The sequence below is a fragment of the Phoca vitulina genome, unplaced genomic scaffold (assembly GCF_004348235.1).
Source record: "Phoca vitulina isolate PV1807 unplaced genomic scaffold, GSC_HSeal_1.0 scaffold10, whole genome shotgun sequence".
Taxonomy (NCBI): Eukaryota; Metazoa; Chordata; class Mammalia; order Carnivora; family Phocidae; genus Phoca; species Phoca vitulina.
Genome location: NW_022589713.1, coordinates 45,684,978 through 45,701,795, shown reverse-complemented (window position 1 = coordinate 45,701,795; position 16,818 = coordinate 45,684,978). Strand labels below are relative to the sequence as shown.

The following is a 16,818-nucleotide window of genomic DNA, read 5'->3' as shown; positions in this document are numbered from 1 at the left end:
GCTGAGTATACTTCCTTTAAGGCAGTAGAGGTGGAATGGAAGGCATCAGAAGACACATGAGGAAAGAGAGCGTAGAGCATGTGTGCCAAATGTCCGTGTTCCCCCCGAGGAATGGCTTACTACAGTATGAACCTTCCTCCTTTCCAGGTGCTTGCAGATGTGTTTGGTGCCCCAGTGTATGTCACAGACACTGCCAACTCGGCCTGTGTGGGCTCTGCATACCGAGCTTTCCACGGTAGGTCGAGGGATGGGGAACAGAGACTTCTGGAAGAGTTGGGGCACTGGCGGGGCTGAGGAGGATAGAAAGGGGAGATTGGAATGTTCCCAGTCTTTAGGGACATTGGAGTCTTGGGCTTTAGTTTCATTTTTCTCCTCCCAGCAGGCAAGAACCAACCCAAACCTTCTGTTCTTTTATTCTGTACTTAAAGTGGGCAAAGAAAAGTAGGTTCCTAACTGAATGAGACTTGGTCATGGGCAGGCTCAGCACAGGGACATTGGGAAAGAACGCAGGACATGCTTGAGGGCACATGGGTGTGGGTCTGGACAGCTGGTGGGCAGGAGAGGTGGATGAAGTCCAGGGCCATCTTTTCAGCAAATGCAGGAAGTGGAAACAAAGCTGAAGGCTTCAGAGCCAAACAGTCCAGTACCCTGGACAGCTCCATGGGGGCCCATCGCTCTGATGGCAGCCTCGCTGAAACTTGGACCTCCCCCATCTAGGCAGGTTCTCCTGGGAGCTGCCCATGCCCACAAGGGGCCCATTTAGTCAATTTGCCCTGTCCCCTGCCTGCTCAGACTGCTCCTCCAGCTGCCCATTTACCTCAAGGGCTCTGTTTCCTCTGGCAGTTCTCTTCATGCATTTACTCTTCACTTTTTAACACACCTATTTAAACTTACATGTTTCTATCAACACTGAGAATTAATCAGGGACCAGATCCTTCTCTTAATAATTAACCTCTCACTCTTTTACTCCCCTCCCTGTCTACCCTGTCTTCCTCACCCCACCTCATGCCACCTCCTGTGTCAAGATCACTGGGTAATTTATTTCCAGGTTGTGTTTTTAATTAAACTTACATCATATTGGCTTTTATTTGCACTTCCCTATGAATTCCTCTCTCTCTTCCTAATTCCCTGCAGTTTCTTTCTCCTTTTTCTTTTCCATGATAGTTTTGTTGGACTCTACAACCTAGGTAAGTTTAAGAGGGAATTCAGTAGGTGATAATTTTGGAGGCCTTACATGTCCAGCATGGGCTTTGTTTCACCCTCCAAAAGAATGCTACCTTGTGGGGTGCCTGGGTGGCTCAGTCGGTTAAGCATCTGACTTTGGCTGGGATCGAGCCCTGCATCCTGGGATTGAGCCCCATGTCGGGCTCCCTGCTTAGTGGAGAGTCTGCTTCATCCTCTCCCTCTGTTCCTCCCCCCACTTGTGCTCTCCCTCTATCTCAAATAAATAAATAATCTTAAAAAAAAAAAAAAGGAATGTTACCTTGTTTGGGCAAAGGACTCTAACTTCAAAATACTTTCCCTCAGCACCTTGAAAATACTGTTCCATTATCTTCTGGCCCTTAGTGTTGCCCATGAGAAGCCCAGAGCCCACTTCCCACTCCTTCTTCTGCTAAAGCGGGAAAGGCACTGCCCTTCCGGGACTCCGCTGCTATGTGGCACTGCGTTTCTTTTTTATTTTTCCTTTTCTGTGCCTGTTGCGTTGCCAGAGGTTATCTGGGGTACTGCCCACTCTGCCCTCCAAAACCGAAGCCCAAGCTAATCCGAGCACACCGGTCCCCACCCTGAGGTGTCTCAGCCACTTCACATCTGTTCTCCCCAGCTGCATCCAGGCTGAACCTCACACATAGGCGGTCTCTGAATGAGTGGCCAAGGGACCAGTGTCTTTTGATTGGTCTCTCTGCTGGCCTCCCCTCCCCCACCCCGTTCCCATGCAGCTCTGAGCCGAGATATCCCAACATCTGCTTGGAAACCTCGTGTCTTGCCCGGGCCCTGCCTCACTCGCAGTGGTCCTGTGTTTCCCTGCCTATCTGATAGTACTCCTTAACCCGCCTAGAAATTCCTCACTTTTCCTGCCCCCCATCCAGCCCGACAGCAGCCTCCCTTCCTCTCCAGCCCCACGCTCATTTGCTTGGGGAGTATTTATTGAGGGCCTCGGGTATGCAGGCAGTGTGCGAGGCCCCAGGGCTCTTCTGGAGACCCAGTCCCTGGCTTCACAGAGCTCTGGGGGCTCAGCAAGGGAGGGACCTTAAATCTGGGGCCAGAAATTGTACAAAGTTTCTGAGGACAGCTGATGGTACTTAGGGGTGGAGGGTTAGGGAGCCTCGGAACAAGGGACATTGTGAGCGGCAGCTGGTCTGAGAAGAGTGTAGGTCTGTGAAGAGAGGAGACCAGGACACTGGACACAGTGAGAAGGCTCTGAGGTAGAAGGAATCCTAAGAAGCCTGGAGTGGCTTCGGTGCACTGAGCCCTGGGGAGTGGGGCCAGGTGAGGGAGGAGAGGCAGGTAAGTCCTCCTGTCAGATGCCAGGGGCCCGCCGCCCTGCTGTGACAGGTGCTGTCCCGCTGAGCAAGACAAACTAGGCCCTGCTGGGGAGAGGTCTGCACATCAAATTTCTCTCTTCTGTCTCTCTCTTTTTCTCGAACAGTTTTACTGAGGCACAATTTATATGGCATAAAAGTCACCCAATTTTAAGTGTACAATTCAGTGATTTTTTAGTAAATTTACTGAGTTGTGCAACCATCACCATAATCCTGTTTTAGAATATTTTATCACCCCAGAGATAAGATGCTATTTTCAGTTAATGTCTTCATTTGCAACATGCACTGATGTGAAATGAGCTTTCCCTTCTGGGCCTTGCAGCTGGAACAGACGTGCCCTTTTCAGAGGTTGTGAAGTTAGCCCCAAATCCCAGATTAGCTGCTACCCCAACCCCAGGAGCTGCTCAGGTGAGAGACCATCAGAATTTGGTCATAGCCTTTGCATTGTGAAAACCAACCACAGTTAACTCTTGAGCAACATGGGTGACGGGTGCCAATCCCCTTGCAGACACGAAAATGTACATATAACTTTTGACTCCCCCCAAAACTACTAATAGCCCACTGTTGATCAGAAGCCTTACTGATAACATAAATAGTCAATTACTACATATTTTATATATTGTATGTGTTATATACTGTATTATTAAAATGAAATAAACTAGAGAAAAGAAAATAATAAGCAAAATGCATTTACCATCTACTCTATCAAAAAAAATCCACCTGTACTTGGACCTGCACAGTTCAAACCCATGATGTTCAAGGTCAACTGTAGGTTCTTTTTTTCCAAAAGGTAAGTTTTGCTCTGTCACTTAAAGTTGATGTGTTCAGCTAATGGGGAAATCCTACTTTTTGGTTTTTAATTGTCAGGGAAACAGAGCAAAAGGGAGCCAGGTTGTCAGCTGAGATTTATAGATACTGCTGATTTTATAGCCCCAGGGGTCAGATCGATTGCTGGGTGTATCTTCAGTGTTCCATATGCCTCAGGACGGGCCCTTACATTTCACGGGTTACAGAAGCCACAGAAAGACTCTGTCACTTAAGCGTAAGAAGTGCTGCGTTTCTAGCCCTCAGATCTGAAGTCTGGATCCAAGGCAGGTGTGCGGTTCCCCAGGCCAGGAAATCCCTGGGAAGGCAGACCCCGCTTGTTACAGCTTGGGTTCTCTGGAAAGCAGACCCTGAGATGCCGATTAGGGTGTAGGACATTTATTGGGGGTGCTCGTGGGATCTGTATCTGTGGAGGGGGAAACGAGGAGGCAGGATGGGGCAGAGGGAGGAGGTGAGCCACAGGGCAATCTCCCTGGAGCCCTCAGCCAGTCCTAGAGGAAGTTATGAAGCTGGGCTGACTCTTTGGACTTTAACCTAGCTGGGGTGAGGGGGCCGGGCCGTTATACCTGATGTCAGCCAGTCTGTGTATGCAGGCCACCCCAGGATGGGGTAAGGCAGCACTCTCTAGCCAAAGCCATCCCCAAAGGGGGCCGTCAGCCGAGGGCTGGGAGAATAAGGTCTTCATTCTTGAAGGGCAGTGTGGGTGGTATGGCACAGCCTCCACCGTACCTCTGTTCCTGTTCCCAGAAGGTTCTTGCAGCCCAGCGGCAGGGCTGCGCAGACAGAGGGCATTATCACTGATGTAGCAGTCAGTGTGAACTTCATGCTTGCACCAGGTTTCCTTGGCCCTGAAGTGCCATTGGACGATGTGGAGTGGGCCCAGGAGGATACTGTGCACACGCTGTGTCTGCGTCAAAACTGAGTGACCCCAAGCTTAGGAAACTCCCAACTTACAAAGGAGCTGCAAGCAGGTCTTCCCAACCTTTGCCCTCGAGGGAGACATTATGTGTACTAGCCTGATCAGCAAATAAATTTTCCGTCTGCCCCAGAGGACGACTCTATCTCTATCTTCCAATGCTACTTGCTGTATAAACATTGAAAAGATAGTCTGCAACAAAAGCTGTCACCAGTCACGTAGAAACACCATGGAGAATTGTCTCCCAACATATCTGGGAGCAGAAGCTCCCAGTTTCCAGGTGACTACATAACCCACACGCATAGGTGTGCCCAAGCTTTTATTACTTTGTCCTTCTGTCGTGTGTCCTTACCTTTAAGAGCCAACTCAATGCAGTAGAAAGACCCTAAACTGATAGAAAGGGCCTTTGGGTTTTCATTCTTATCCAGCCTTTCCTTCAGCATATGACCTTCATGTGACCTTGAACAGCATTTCTCATCTCTGAGCCTGTTTCTGCATCTGTGAAGTGGGACAACATCTGGTCCTGCCTACTTTTAACCCACTCATTGTGAAGTTTGGAAAGACTCCCTAATTAGAATGGCTTTATTATGTAACAAGAAGTCTGAAGGTAGTTGTGGGGCTGGTTCCGTGGTTCCACAATGTCAGGGCTCTGGGTCATAGTCCCTGCAATTCTACAGATCAGCAACGGACAATGGCACCCTGAGAACCACCTATGTCATTTCCAATTTTCTAGTAGTCTCATTAAAAAAAAAAAAAAGTAAAAATAAATAAATGACTAAAGATATTTTTTATCTAATCCAGTATGTCTGAAATATTGCCATTTCAACAGGTAATCAATAAGAAAAATTGCCAATGTGCTATTTTACATTCCTCTTTTTTGTATGAAGCTTTTGAAATCCGAGGTGTATTTTGGACTTGTAGCACTAGTCCCAGTTCAAGTGCTCCCAGGCTTATATGACTTATGGCTACGGTGTTGGGTGGCACCACTTTAGATGTGCTCTCGATGATCACAGGATGTCTTCCGCTTCTCCAAACATCCCGCTCCCCCACCACTGTATCCATAGGCAGGAATGAGAGCGTGGCATTGGGCAGCCCCTCCTCATGCACTTCTTGCTCATCAGGGAGAGAATCCTGGTCTATTTCTCTCAACTCCCCCACCAGACGGCCACTTGGTCATATGGTCACCCTTTGTTGTAAGAAAGGCTAGGGTAGGTTCTGGCTCCTTTGTCCTCTAGAAGGAGGCCCACGAGGGAGAAGGTAGCTGGGAAAAGCTTTAGGGCAGCTGCACCTGTCTCCTTATAGGCAGCAAACACTCTGTGTGTGTCCCCCACCTTCCCTGGCTCGCCCATGACCAAAGTCACTAAGGGCTCCTGGAACTCCGTACCCGTCAACCCAAGTGCAACCTCAGAATCCTTCGTAACACCAGGTTGCAAGCAGCAGCAGTCTATGACTGTTGGTGTAATGACCTATTGGAGGACTGGTTTGTAAACTTGGGAGCAGGGGAGCATCCTCTGTGTTCTCTCTATGGCACGTACAGCAGTGGTTGTGCTCAAGTAGAAACTCAAAACTGTACCAGTGTTTTCTCTCGGCTCAGCTGAATATTGCAGTTTCCTCCTGACAGACGAGATCCAAGCTCCCCGTGAGTTCTCTGTTCTCTGTCTCCTTCACCGAGTGGCCCCAGATGTGCCAAGAGTGGGCCCTGGGTGCAAAATCAGTTACTAAAGTTTGGAGCTAATTAAGCCAAATGAAGGAGTGGGATTAGAATGAGCTAGTAGTGGCGTTTGTGAGTCGCAAGGAAATCTGGGTCCCTTGTCTGTAAGACACCATGTGCTAACCTGAAGTGCCCACATTTCTCAGGCAAGGCTTATAGCGTCACAAGTGAAAACAGCTTTTTTTTTTTTTTTTAAAGGAGGGGGGAAGGAAGGTTAAGAACGTGGTGTTGTGAGGGGTGCCTGGCTGGCTCAGTTGGTGGAGCGTGGGACTCTTGATCTCGGAGTTCTGAGTTTGAGTCCCACGTTGGGTGTAGAGATTATTCAAAAATAAAATCTTTTTAAAAACCTTTGTCCCTTATTGGTTTTTGGTTTTGGTTCATTACCCAGCACACTGTATATATAATTCTGTAGCCCACTTAAAAAAAAAAAAACACTGCAGTACAACATGAGTATTTATATTCTTAAAAATGAGCATATACATTATTTTTAATGACTGCATAATATTCTGTCTGGCTAATGAACCATAATTTACTTGTGCCTTTTATATGTCTTAGAGCAGTTGCTTCTAGTTTGCTTGTTTTTTTTTAAAGATTTTACCAATTTACTTGAGAGAGAGAGAGAGAGAGAGAGAGAGCGCGCACAAGCGGGGGAGGGGCAGAGGGAGAGGGAGAAGCAGGCTCCCTGCCGAGCAGGGAGCCTGACGCAGGGCTCAATCCTAGGACCCTGGGACCACGACCTAAGCCGAAGGCAGACGCTTAACCGAATGAGCCACCCAGGTGCCCCTCTAGTCTTTTAATTACTGCAGTTGAAATTATGTGGGTAAAAGGTTAACAAAACCTTTTCCTATTCTGCATGAGAATTTGAACTTCAGTTAAATTTCTAGCTCTGTTTCCTTTGGAATGTCACAGTATTGGTACACAGCATTGCTTATGTAAAAATGGCCTTTACTTAGGGCACTGCATCTGGAGTGGGAAAACCATATATACCTGAGGGGAAGTCATACTTAGGGCTTCCCTGCGTCCAGTGATGTCTCATGGGCATGTGTCTTGCCTATGGAGTTGTTACAAGAGACACTCCTGTGTGGCATGAGGTTTCAAAGCCAGGGTGGTTCTTACATCTGTATGATGTGGGTTTCACCTCCTTGCACCTGAGCCGTGACATGGGGGGCAGGGAGACCCTTTCCTGGACACTTGTGCCAACCGCTATAAGGACCGCTGCGTGGTCTTTCATTGAAGAGAAGCACTGCAGCCACTGTACCAACTGATATGTTTCCCCAGTGTATCCTGTTGAGGGCCAGGGTGTGACGCAGGGTAGTCTTAGGAGACTGGACGGTTAGTCAGGTGTGGCACCCTACATTTAGGATGGTTTCCTTAGGAGAGCTTTGCAGAAGTAGAATAAATGGGTCAAAGGCTAGGGGCATTTTCAAGCCCTTTAATACCAGCGTACAGTCAAGTTGATTTCCAGAAGGGTTGCACCACCAGCTTCACCAGCTGTGCGATAAGCCGGCATTTCCAGGTACCTTCACCAGAATTTTTTAAAATTTTGTAGATTTGATAACAAATTTTTTAGTCCTAATTTGCATTTTTTGAAAATCTTAAAGTGTAGGTTTGAGAACTACTAGCTTTTCCTCTTTTGAGACTTGATGCTTCCTTTCCTTTGCCCAGCACAAACACTTAAATTGCAAGTAAATGGGATGCTAAATTTTAAAAATTGCAAGTTGCTAAGAGATGAGAGGCATCTCTCCCTCCCCATTCTAAACTGCTCTTTCTGCCCCTCCAGGTCTACGAGGCCCTTCTCCCGCAATACGCCGAGCTTGAGCAGAGAATCCTGTCCCAGACCCGGGGGCCTCCAGAGTGAATTCCTCAGGCCCAGGCACCCCTATTAGCCCTGCCTGCCCAGGCTCACTGATCCCACTTTGAGCCATGCTCCTCCTGGACAGCAGGGATCCTCTTCCCTGTCCTGAGTGACTCTGCCTGCCCACCTGACTCCTTGCGGTGCTCCAGCCCTGCCCGGGACCACCTGAAACCCACCTTAGCACATCTTCCTGAACATAAATGGGCTGATTCTGTGCCCTTGTGCCTGGGGCAGGAAAGCATCTGTCTTTTCCTGTCCTTTATCTTGGGAGGCAAGATAAAACAGTGAGTCTGGGATATGTCCAGTAAAAATTGTGACTTTTCCTCTTTCAAATGCAGAAGTAAAGCTAATATAGGGACCTAATCAGCAGAACAGGGGAGACAAAGCTATCCCCCATACCCCCACCCTAGCAACCTCTTCCCCAACTCTTGACTCTTTGGCTACTTCTCCTCAAACTGTAACCCACAGCCACCTGCCCCCCCCATACTGTGACCCTGTGGTCCATCCTCCCTCCTCCAACGCTGACCCCCTCAGCTGCTTCCTCGCTCCTCATTTCAGTGTCTGAAGGGCTTCCTAGTGTCTTCCTTTCTTGTCTTCCCTGTGCTAACCCCTCCATCAAGTTTTTGCCCTTCTCACCTCCCAGCTTCTGTCCCCTCATCCTCTGTGATCTCTCCTCCCTCCCCATGCCCACCTTAGCTCATTACCTCCCACCCAAAAAGCTTGACAGGGCTGATGACCAAGCTTCCTGTCCCCTCCCATCAGCTCTGCCCACAGGCTGCCTGACTCCCTGGCACACGAGACCACTTGCAGGGGCCCTCTCCCAGGTAGTACAGGGCAGCACCTCCCTCCCTCCATCCCTTCCTTCAGGGAGCATTTCTCTAATTCTGGATTTTGTTGATTCTTTTTCCGGGGTGTCATTTAACATATTCTCTATCTTCTGTATTTCCTATAAATTGGTGATTGGATCTAATACAGAGCTCCTCAACCTCAGTACTATTGACATTTGGGGCTGGGTAAGTTTTGGTTGTTGGGGGGCGGCAGGGTCATTGGCCTCGACCCACCAGATGCCAGTAGCACGCCCTCCCCAAGTCATGAGAATCCAAAATGTCTCCAGGCATTGCCACATTATCTCCTGGTGGGGATGGGAAGGCAAAATTGCCCCTGGTTCATAACCACTGACCTAGAGGCTTGATCTGATGCACGTGGGATTATTTCCCTTTTTATGTCAGACAATTTCATAAAATGGTGTTGTGTTCTTCCATTGGGAGGCACATATGTCTGGTTTTATCTCATTTGGGGGATGTTCAAGCCTAGCTCCATTAGTTCACTAGGGATACCGTTTTGTTATTCCTCTTCATTTATTACCCGGGATTCTTCTGTGTGAGAGACATTCCCTGCCCAATTACCCAAAAGAGCTAGGAGATGCTGGATAAATACTTTCCTCTGTTCACCAGTTTTCAAAACAATGGGTTGATTCCCAAGCATCCTCTAACAGCAAGTAGGTTTTTATTTTTAGTGTCAATACCATACATTTAATATATTTTATGTATTTTAATCCATTACAGTAATTATTTCTGTCCTTGTCTTCTTTTTTGATAGTCATTCTTCCCAACTTTTCTTCTGCTTTCCTGAGCTTTCATTCCTTCTTCTTTACTGATAGTAATGCTCTGTGTAGTCCTTAATTATTGCTGGTCCCCAAATTTTTATCCTCATCTCTCTTTCTCTCCCATTCTATCCTCTCTTGTTGGATAATTTCATCTCTTCTTGGGTTTCAACCACTGCTTCTATGCCAGGAACACCCAGACCTATGCTTTCATCCAGAACTTTCCTTGGAGTCTATTAGAATTCTCAGGGGGGTACTTCAGACTCCACTTATCTTCCCTTGCCCTTCCCCAAACCTCCTCTCGTGTTCCTGTTTCAGTGAACTGGCACCACCGTTCATCCATCCATTCATTGAAGAACCCAAACCTCAAATGCAGATGTCCTCTCCCTTTCCCACGTCAGATCAGTCACCAAGTGAGTTTGGTTATTCCTTTGTTAACTCCTAAAGCAGTTCCTTTCTCTCCTTCCCTCCCGTTTTACTTTGGATCCTTTTATTCCTTGCTCAATGTATCACAAAAGCCTACAAATAAAGTCCTGTGTGATCTGCTTCCTGCAGAATCCCTCAAATTTTACCTCTGCTGCAAGCCCTTGCCTAAACTGGAACTTCGGTTAAACCAGACTACTTGTGGTTTCCATCCAGAGTGGAAAAATGCTGCAAACCAGGTCTGGGACCTGGTCAATCAAGGCAGTGGAGAGGGGGACGTCAAAGGAAGAGGTTTAGAAAATGAGTGGGACCAGCAGCATCACTTCTGAGAGAGATGAAGTCATCTTGAAAGGAAGTGGTGTCCCTAGCAGGCTTGGTGGATGAAGGGGAGAAAGAAAGCAGAAAGCTGAAGATAACAGCCTATCAATAGCAAGTCAAAGATTCAGAAGAAAATGGACAACTTTCCCACCCCTACTACCTAGACATTACTCATTAAAGAAATTTTACATTGACCAACAGAAAAAGATTCTCTTGGACCAAGAAACAGCGAAAGCCACTCAATCAATCCATTTCCCATTTTACCTCTGCCCTCATAGAGTTGCCTGTTATTGCAAGCATGTCAACATAAATAGAACAAGGAATTCACTGTGTATACAAATACAGGAAGAAAACAAAGAATCATAACTTTTCAAGCTGATGAAATACTCCAGAATAAAGAGAACAAAAGAGAGTAAACTGTAACAACCCTCCAACATGAAGTCTAAATTTTGAAACAATTGTGGATATGAAAGATACCACAGTTCAGAAAATTTAAAACTCAGAATAAAAATGAAAAAGCGGGGGGCGCCTGGGTGACTCAGTCATTAAGCATCTGCCTTTGGCTCAGGTCATGATCCCAGGGTCCTGGGATTGAGCTTCACATCGGGCTCCCTGCTCAGCGGGAAGCCTGCTTCTCCCTCCCCCTCTGCCCCTGCTTGTGTTCCCTTGCTCGCGTTCTCTCTCTCTGTCAAATAAATAAAATAAAATCTTTAAAAAAAAAAAAGAAAAAAGAAAAAACAGGGCGCCTGGGTGGCTCAGTCGTTAAGCGTCTGCCTTCGGCTCAGGTCATGATCCCGGGGTCATGGGATCGAGCCCCGCATCGGGCTCCCTGCTCCGCGGGAAGCCTGCTTCTCCCTCTCACACTCCCCCTGCTTGTGTCCCCTCTCTCGCTGTCTTTCTCTCTGTGTCAAGTAAATAAATAAAATCTTAAAAAAAAAAAATGAAAAAGCAACAGGGATATGTGAAAAGAGAAATGACCAAGCTTGGGAAACAATTTGAACAAAAAATTAAAACCATCATAGATATGAAGACAAAATCACAACATATTCAAATAAAAATAGAGATGACTACAATTACAGTAAAGCATATAGAAGTTGGGAATGTCAAAAGCTAAGACAGCAAAAAATACAGAGGAAGAGCTGAAAAGGTCCAGAACGAAAATGATAGGTAAAGAAGAAGTAACACAGGCAAAATTGGAGCTCCCAGAAGCTACCAAAAAAGAAGACTGTGGAATTGCTTAATACTTAAAACTGCCCCAGGAGAGGGACACCTGGGTGGCTCAGTCAGTGAAGCGTCTGCCTTTGGCTCAGGTCATGATCCCAGAGTCCTGTATCAGGCTTCCTGCTCAGCAGGGAGCCTGCTTCTCCCTCTGCGTGCCGCTCCCCGTCCTTGTGCTCTCGCTCTCTCTGACAAATAAATAAATAAAATCTTAAAAAAAAAAAAAAAAATGCCCCAGGAGAAATTTCTGAAAAAGCAAAAAGAAAACCTAAATCTTTATCTTGAAAGGGCCCCTTTCTTACATAGCAAAATTGACCCAGAATGATCAACTGAGACATATCCTGGCAAAATATTAAATTTTGAAGGTGAGGAAAAGACTAGACCAAAAGAGCTAGTCTCTTACAAAGGAAAGGTCAGGTTGGCATCAGACTTCTCAAAAAGCAAGTAGTGGTGGAGCAACATTTTCAAGAAGTATAAAGAAAAAAAATAGGAACTAAGAATGTGTTTTGTATCAAGCTAAGCTGTCCTTTAAGTATCAAGGATACATGTAAGTTTTAATCATGTGAGAGCTCAGGAAATATTGTACTCATAACCCCTTAGGATCTTACTAAAAGACAAGCTTCAACCAACTAGGAGATGATTGGGGAACTTCAGCAAAAGGACTGGTGGTGAGCATTGAGTATCTTTAGTTTCAGATTTAAAACCAAAATGAAAGAGGAGATGGGGTGAAAGAATAGTATCAAATGATATTCTTTGACAAGGTAGAAGTAACAATGAAATAAATGAAAAAGAAGGGAGAGAGGAGGAGGACAGTTCAAAGAGGTCTTTGTTGCAAAGGCAGTCTGTACAAGGCAAAGGGCATCATTTAAAGTTGACAAACCAAATAGTTGGGGCTTAAGTAAGGAAAAAAAGAGACAAAGAATTATATAAAGGTACAAAGATAATCACTAGAAGATAGAAATCTCCCTCAATGCCCAAAGAAACAATAATAAAAGCAATAAATCACATAGTGAAAAACATGCAGTGAATGTAGCATCATACATAGTAAATACATAATAAAAATAAGCATAGAGTCAAATTAATAAACTAAAAGGCTCAACTCATCTATTAAAAAAAGTTCAAAAATGAGCAAAGGGAAAAAAAAAGAAAGGCAAACCAAGAAATAAACTCTCTCTCTCTTTTTTTAAAAGTAGGCTCCATACCCAGCATGGAGCCCAATGCAGGGCTTGAACTCACAGCCCTGAGATCAAGACCTGAGCTGAGATCAAAAGTTGAATGCTTAACTGACTGAGCCACCCAGGTGCCTCAAGAAATAGACTCTTTATAGAGAACAAACTGGAGGTTATCAGAGGGGAGGTGGGTAAGAGGATGGGTGAAAAAAGGTGACGGGGATTAAGGAGTACACTTGTGATGAGCACAGGGTGATGTATGGAAGTGTTGAATCACTATATTGTACACCTGAAACTAATATTAGTTATATATAAGTTAACATACGTATATGTATGTTAACTAACTGGAATTCAAATAAAAACTTAAAAAAAGTTCAGATTGGCTCACAAACCAGCATCTTATTATCTGTTATTTATAGGAGACACATCTAAAATGATCTGGGCACCTGGATGGCTCAGTCGGTTGAGCGTCTGCCTTTGGCTCGGGTCATGATCCCAGGGTCCTGTGATCGAGTCCCTCGTTGGGCTCCCTGCTCCACAGGGAGCCTGCTTCTCTCTCTGCCTCTGCCTCTCTCTCTCTCTGTCTCTCATGAATAAATAAATCTTTAAAAAATAAATAAATAAAATAATTGACCCATAAAAGCTAAAAATTAGGTGGGCAAAAATATACCAGGCAAATACAAATCATAAAAAGCAAGATTACAATATTGATATATGACAAAGGTGGAATTCAGGAGACAACTAGATAAATCAAAGAAGGACACTATAATGCTAAAAGCCACAATTCACAATGAAGGTATACTAGTACAAATGTTACAGCCTCAATTATTTCATTTTTCAACTTTAAATTATTTTCTTTGATTTCACCTATAAATTCCAACAGAATCGGGCGCCTGGGTGGCTCAGTCGTTAAGCGTCTGCCTTCGGCTCAGGTCATGATCCCAGGGTCCTGGGATCGAGTCCCACATCGGGCTCCCTGCTCGGCGGGAAGCCTGCTTCTCCCTCTCCCACTCCCCCTGCTTGTGTTCCCTCTCTCGCTGTGTCTCTCTCTGTCAAATAAATAAATAAAATCTTTAAAAAAAAAAATTCCAACAGAATCTATATATCTTCTGAATATATATTGAACTTTGCATCTTATAACAAGGAATAATAATACATAATCGAGGATACACCTATTATTCTCACTCACAGAAATTGGCCATTTATTATATCACAAAGAAAACATGTATAATTTCCACAAAATAGAGGTAATACAATCTTCTTTAATCACAATGCAATAAAATGAGAAATTAATAAAATATATATTTTTAAGTTTCACCTGGAGAAAGACTTTTATGAATTATTCTTGGGGCAAAGGGGAAATATAAACCAAAATTTCAGAGCTTTTAAAAAAAGATTGATAATTAAATCTGTGAGAAATAATTAAAGCATTGATAGGTGAAATATAGCTTTAAAATACTATAACACGTGTCAACTATACTCAAATAAAAATTTTAAAATACTGTAACATTGACGAAAGAATAAAACTTAAATAAAAATACAACTCAAAAGCAAAAAAAAGGACAAAATGAACAAAAGAAGGGATGTAAGAAATAATGATAAAATCACACATTAGGAAAACAGGAAAAAATAAAATTAATGAAGAACATTTTTATTATTTGAAAACAATTGGGGCACCTGGGTGGCTCAGTTGGTTAAGTGTCCCACTGATTTTGGCTCAGGTCATGATCTCAGGTTGTGAGATGGAGCCCCACATCAGGCTCTGTGCTCAGCACTGAGTCTGCTTATCCCTCTCCCTCTGCCCCTCCCCCTGGTCGCACTCTCTCTCTCAAATAAATTTTAAAAATCTTAAAAAAGGAAAAAAGAAAAACAATAAGAGACAAACCACTAGCTAACTTAAGTAAAAGGGGGAGGAAGTAGAAATATTAAAAATAAAAATGACAGTGAAAAATTAAGATTAAAACAAAATAATTTTTAGTTTTAAGGACTATTTTGTACAACTCTGCAAATAATTTGGAAACCTAGATGAAATGGTAATGACCTAAGGTACTAAAGTGACTCCAGTAGGGGTGCCTGGGTGGCTCAGTCGTTAAGCATCTGCCTTCAGCTCAGGTCATAATCCCAGGGTCCTGGGATCGAGCCCCACGTCAGGCTCCCTGCTCCGCGGGAAGCCTGCTTCTCCCTCTCCCACTCCCCCTGCTTGTGTTCCCTCTCTCGCTGTGTCTCTCTCCATCAAGTAAATAAATAAAATCTTAAAAAAAAATAAAATGACTCCAATAGAGAAAGTTTAAGCAGACTAATTTTCATTAAGGGAAATAGAAAAGATTATCAAAGACCTATAATATGAAAAAGGCTCTAGTTCAGATGGTTTCACAAGAGGATGCTACCAAACCTTCATTGTTCAGTTAATCCCTTTGCTATATAATGTATTTCAGAACATTGGAAAAGAAGAAACACTTCCAGATTTTTTTTTAAAGATTTTATTTATTTATTTGACACAGAGAGACACAGCGAGAGAGGAAACACAAGCAGGGGGAGTGGGAGAGGGGGAAGCAGGCTTCCTGCTGAGCAAGGAGCCCGATGCGTGGCTCGATCCCAGGACTCTGACATCATGACCTGAGCCGGAAGGCAGATGCTTAATGACTGAGCCATCCAGGCGTCCCGACACTTCCAGATTTTTATGAAGCAAATATAACATTGATTCCCAATACTAGGTTGCAAAAATAGCCCTAATTCTTCACTTATCCCTATATCCACATACTTGGCCATGAAGTTTTGTTGTGTCCTCCCTGTCTGACTCTGGGCTCAGCCATGCAAGTTTGATCAATGGGATTTTCACAAACAAGATGCAAGCATAGGCTTGGAAAGTCCTTATGCAATTGAGATTTCTCTCATTTTGCTCTGTCTTTATTATGAAATGTTTGTGCCTAACCTTGCCTGGCCAAAGCCATCAAGGTAACTGACTATCCCAGACATGTGAGTGGGTCCAGATGAGACCAGAAGCACTGCCCAGCCAAGTCCAATCTACAGATTCATGAGCTAAATACATGTTTATTATTTTAAGGCATTGAGATGTAAAGTGATTTATTCACAGTAATAGATAACTGACATAGAAATTGGTGCCAAATCAAAAAACAATTATATGTGACATTGGAGCTGGGCTGTGGGTGGGGCTTGGAAAAATGGTGAGAAAATTATTTTAGGAGGCTGAAAAATGCAAAGAAACTGAGCACCTGTGGTAACTTGGAAGACAGAAAATGTACCTCCTGAACATTTGGGCTTGAGAGAAGACATTTCTAGGCAGAATGTTGAAAATGTCAGCTGACTATTACTCAGAAAAGAACTAGCCAGATTTGAAGTAGAATTTAGATGGAATGTAAAGATACTAGAACAATAACTTCCTCATCTCCATCCCTTTAAGCCAATAAAGATATCAGACTTATGATACAGCTTTAGGTAAAAACAAAATCAAGGGCTGAAAGACACTTGGCTAAGACCTCTGAAAGAATCAAGGCATTGTCTAACAGACTTTTCCAGTTGATTAAAAATGACTTCCTGGAAATATAAGATTCTTGTCTCACAGCAGCTTGATACCTAAAATATCAGTGATTAAGCCCAGAGAGCAAGTGATATCTCAAAATGATTGGATATGGCTTTTGGTGTAGAGAGTGGATTCAAATCAGACCCAGAAGATCCACAGAACTTTTTGGAGAGGTATACTAATAAAAGTGACATCAACCTAGATTAAAAGGGACTAAATGTAAAAAGACTCTGGGCCCCCAACTTTCTTTGGACAGGAAGCATTTTGAGGAAGTTGTTCAGAAGGCATATTTTCCAATGCCCTCTTCAGAAGTGTTTAAGGAGGGCCATGCAAAGTGAAAGATGTAGAGGGTGAAGCCAAGAGCCACGGAGAACAATGGACTGGGATGCCACTTTCAGTGTGGCAGATAAACTCTAAAATGACTTGCAGTGATCCTTGCCTCCCGGTATTCACACCCTTGTGTAACTCCCACCTCCTCAGCGTGAGCAGGACCTATAACTCGATTCTAATAAAAAATGGCCAAGGTGATGGTATGTCACTTCTGTAATTATGTTACATATAAGTATAACTGCTATCTTCCTAGCAGACTCTAATGACTCTCCCTTGCTACCTTTGATGAAGTAAGCTGCCCTATGGAGAGACCCACATGGCAGGGAAGTGAGCAGCTTCTGTCTAATGACCATCAAATGATTGAGGCCC

The 16,818-nt window shown here is 44.3% G+C and overlaps 1 protein-coding gene across 2 annotated transcripts in view; it reads left to right on the top strand.

Moving 5' to 3' along the window:
- ACVR2B (activin A receptor type 2B) overlaps positions 1–16,818 on the top strand; it is a 108,789-nt gene that overhangs the window by 42,619 nt on the left and 49,352 nt on the right. The window contains exons 17-19 of one of the 2 annotated variants that reach the window (XM_032408979.1): positions 148–235; positions 2,863–2,948; positions 7,773–10,002. In XM_032408979.1, the coding sequence (XP_032264870.1) occupies positions 148–235; positions 2,863–2,948; positions 7,773–7,850 (252 nt within the window). In that variant the 3' untranslated portion in view covers positions 7,851–10,002. Of the gene's footprint in view, positions 1–147; positions 236–2,862; positions 2,949–7,772; positions 10,003–16,818 lie in introns of those variants that run through there. The other variant, XM_032408978.1, reaches the window with a different exon arrangement.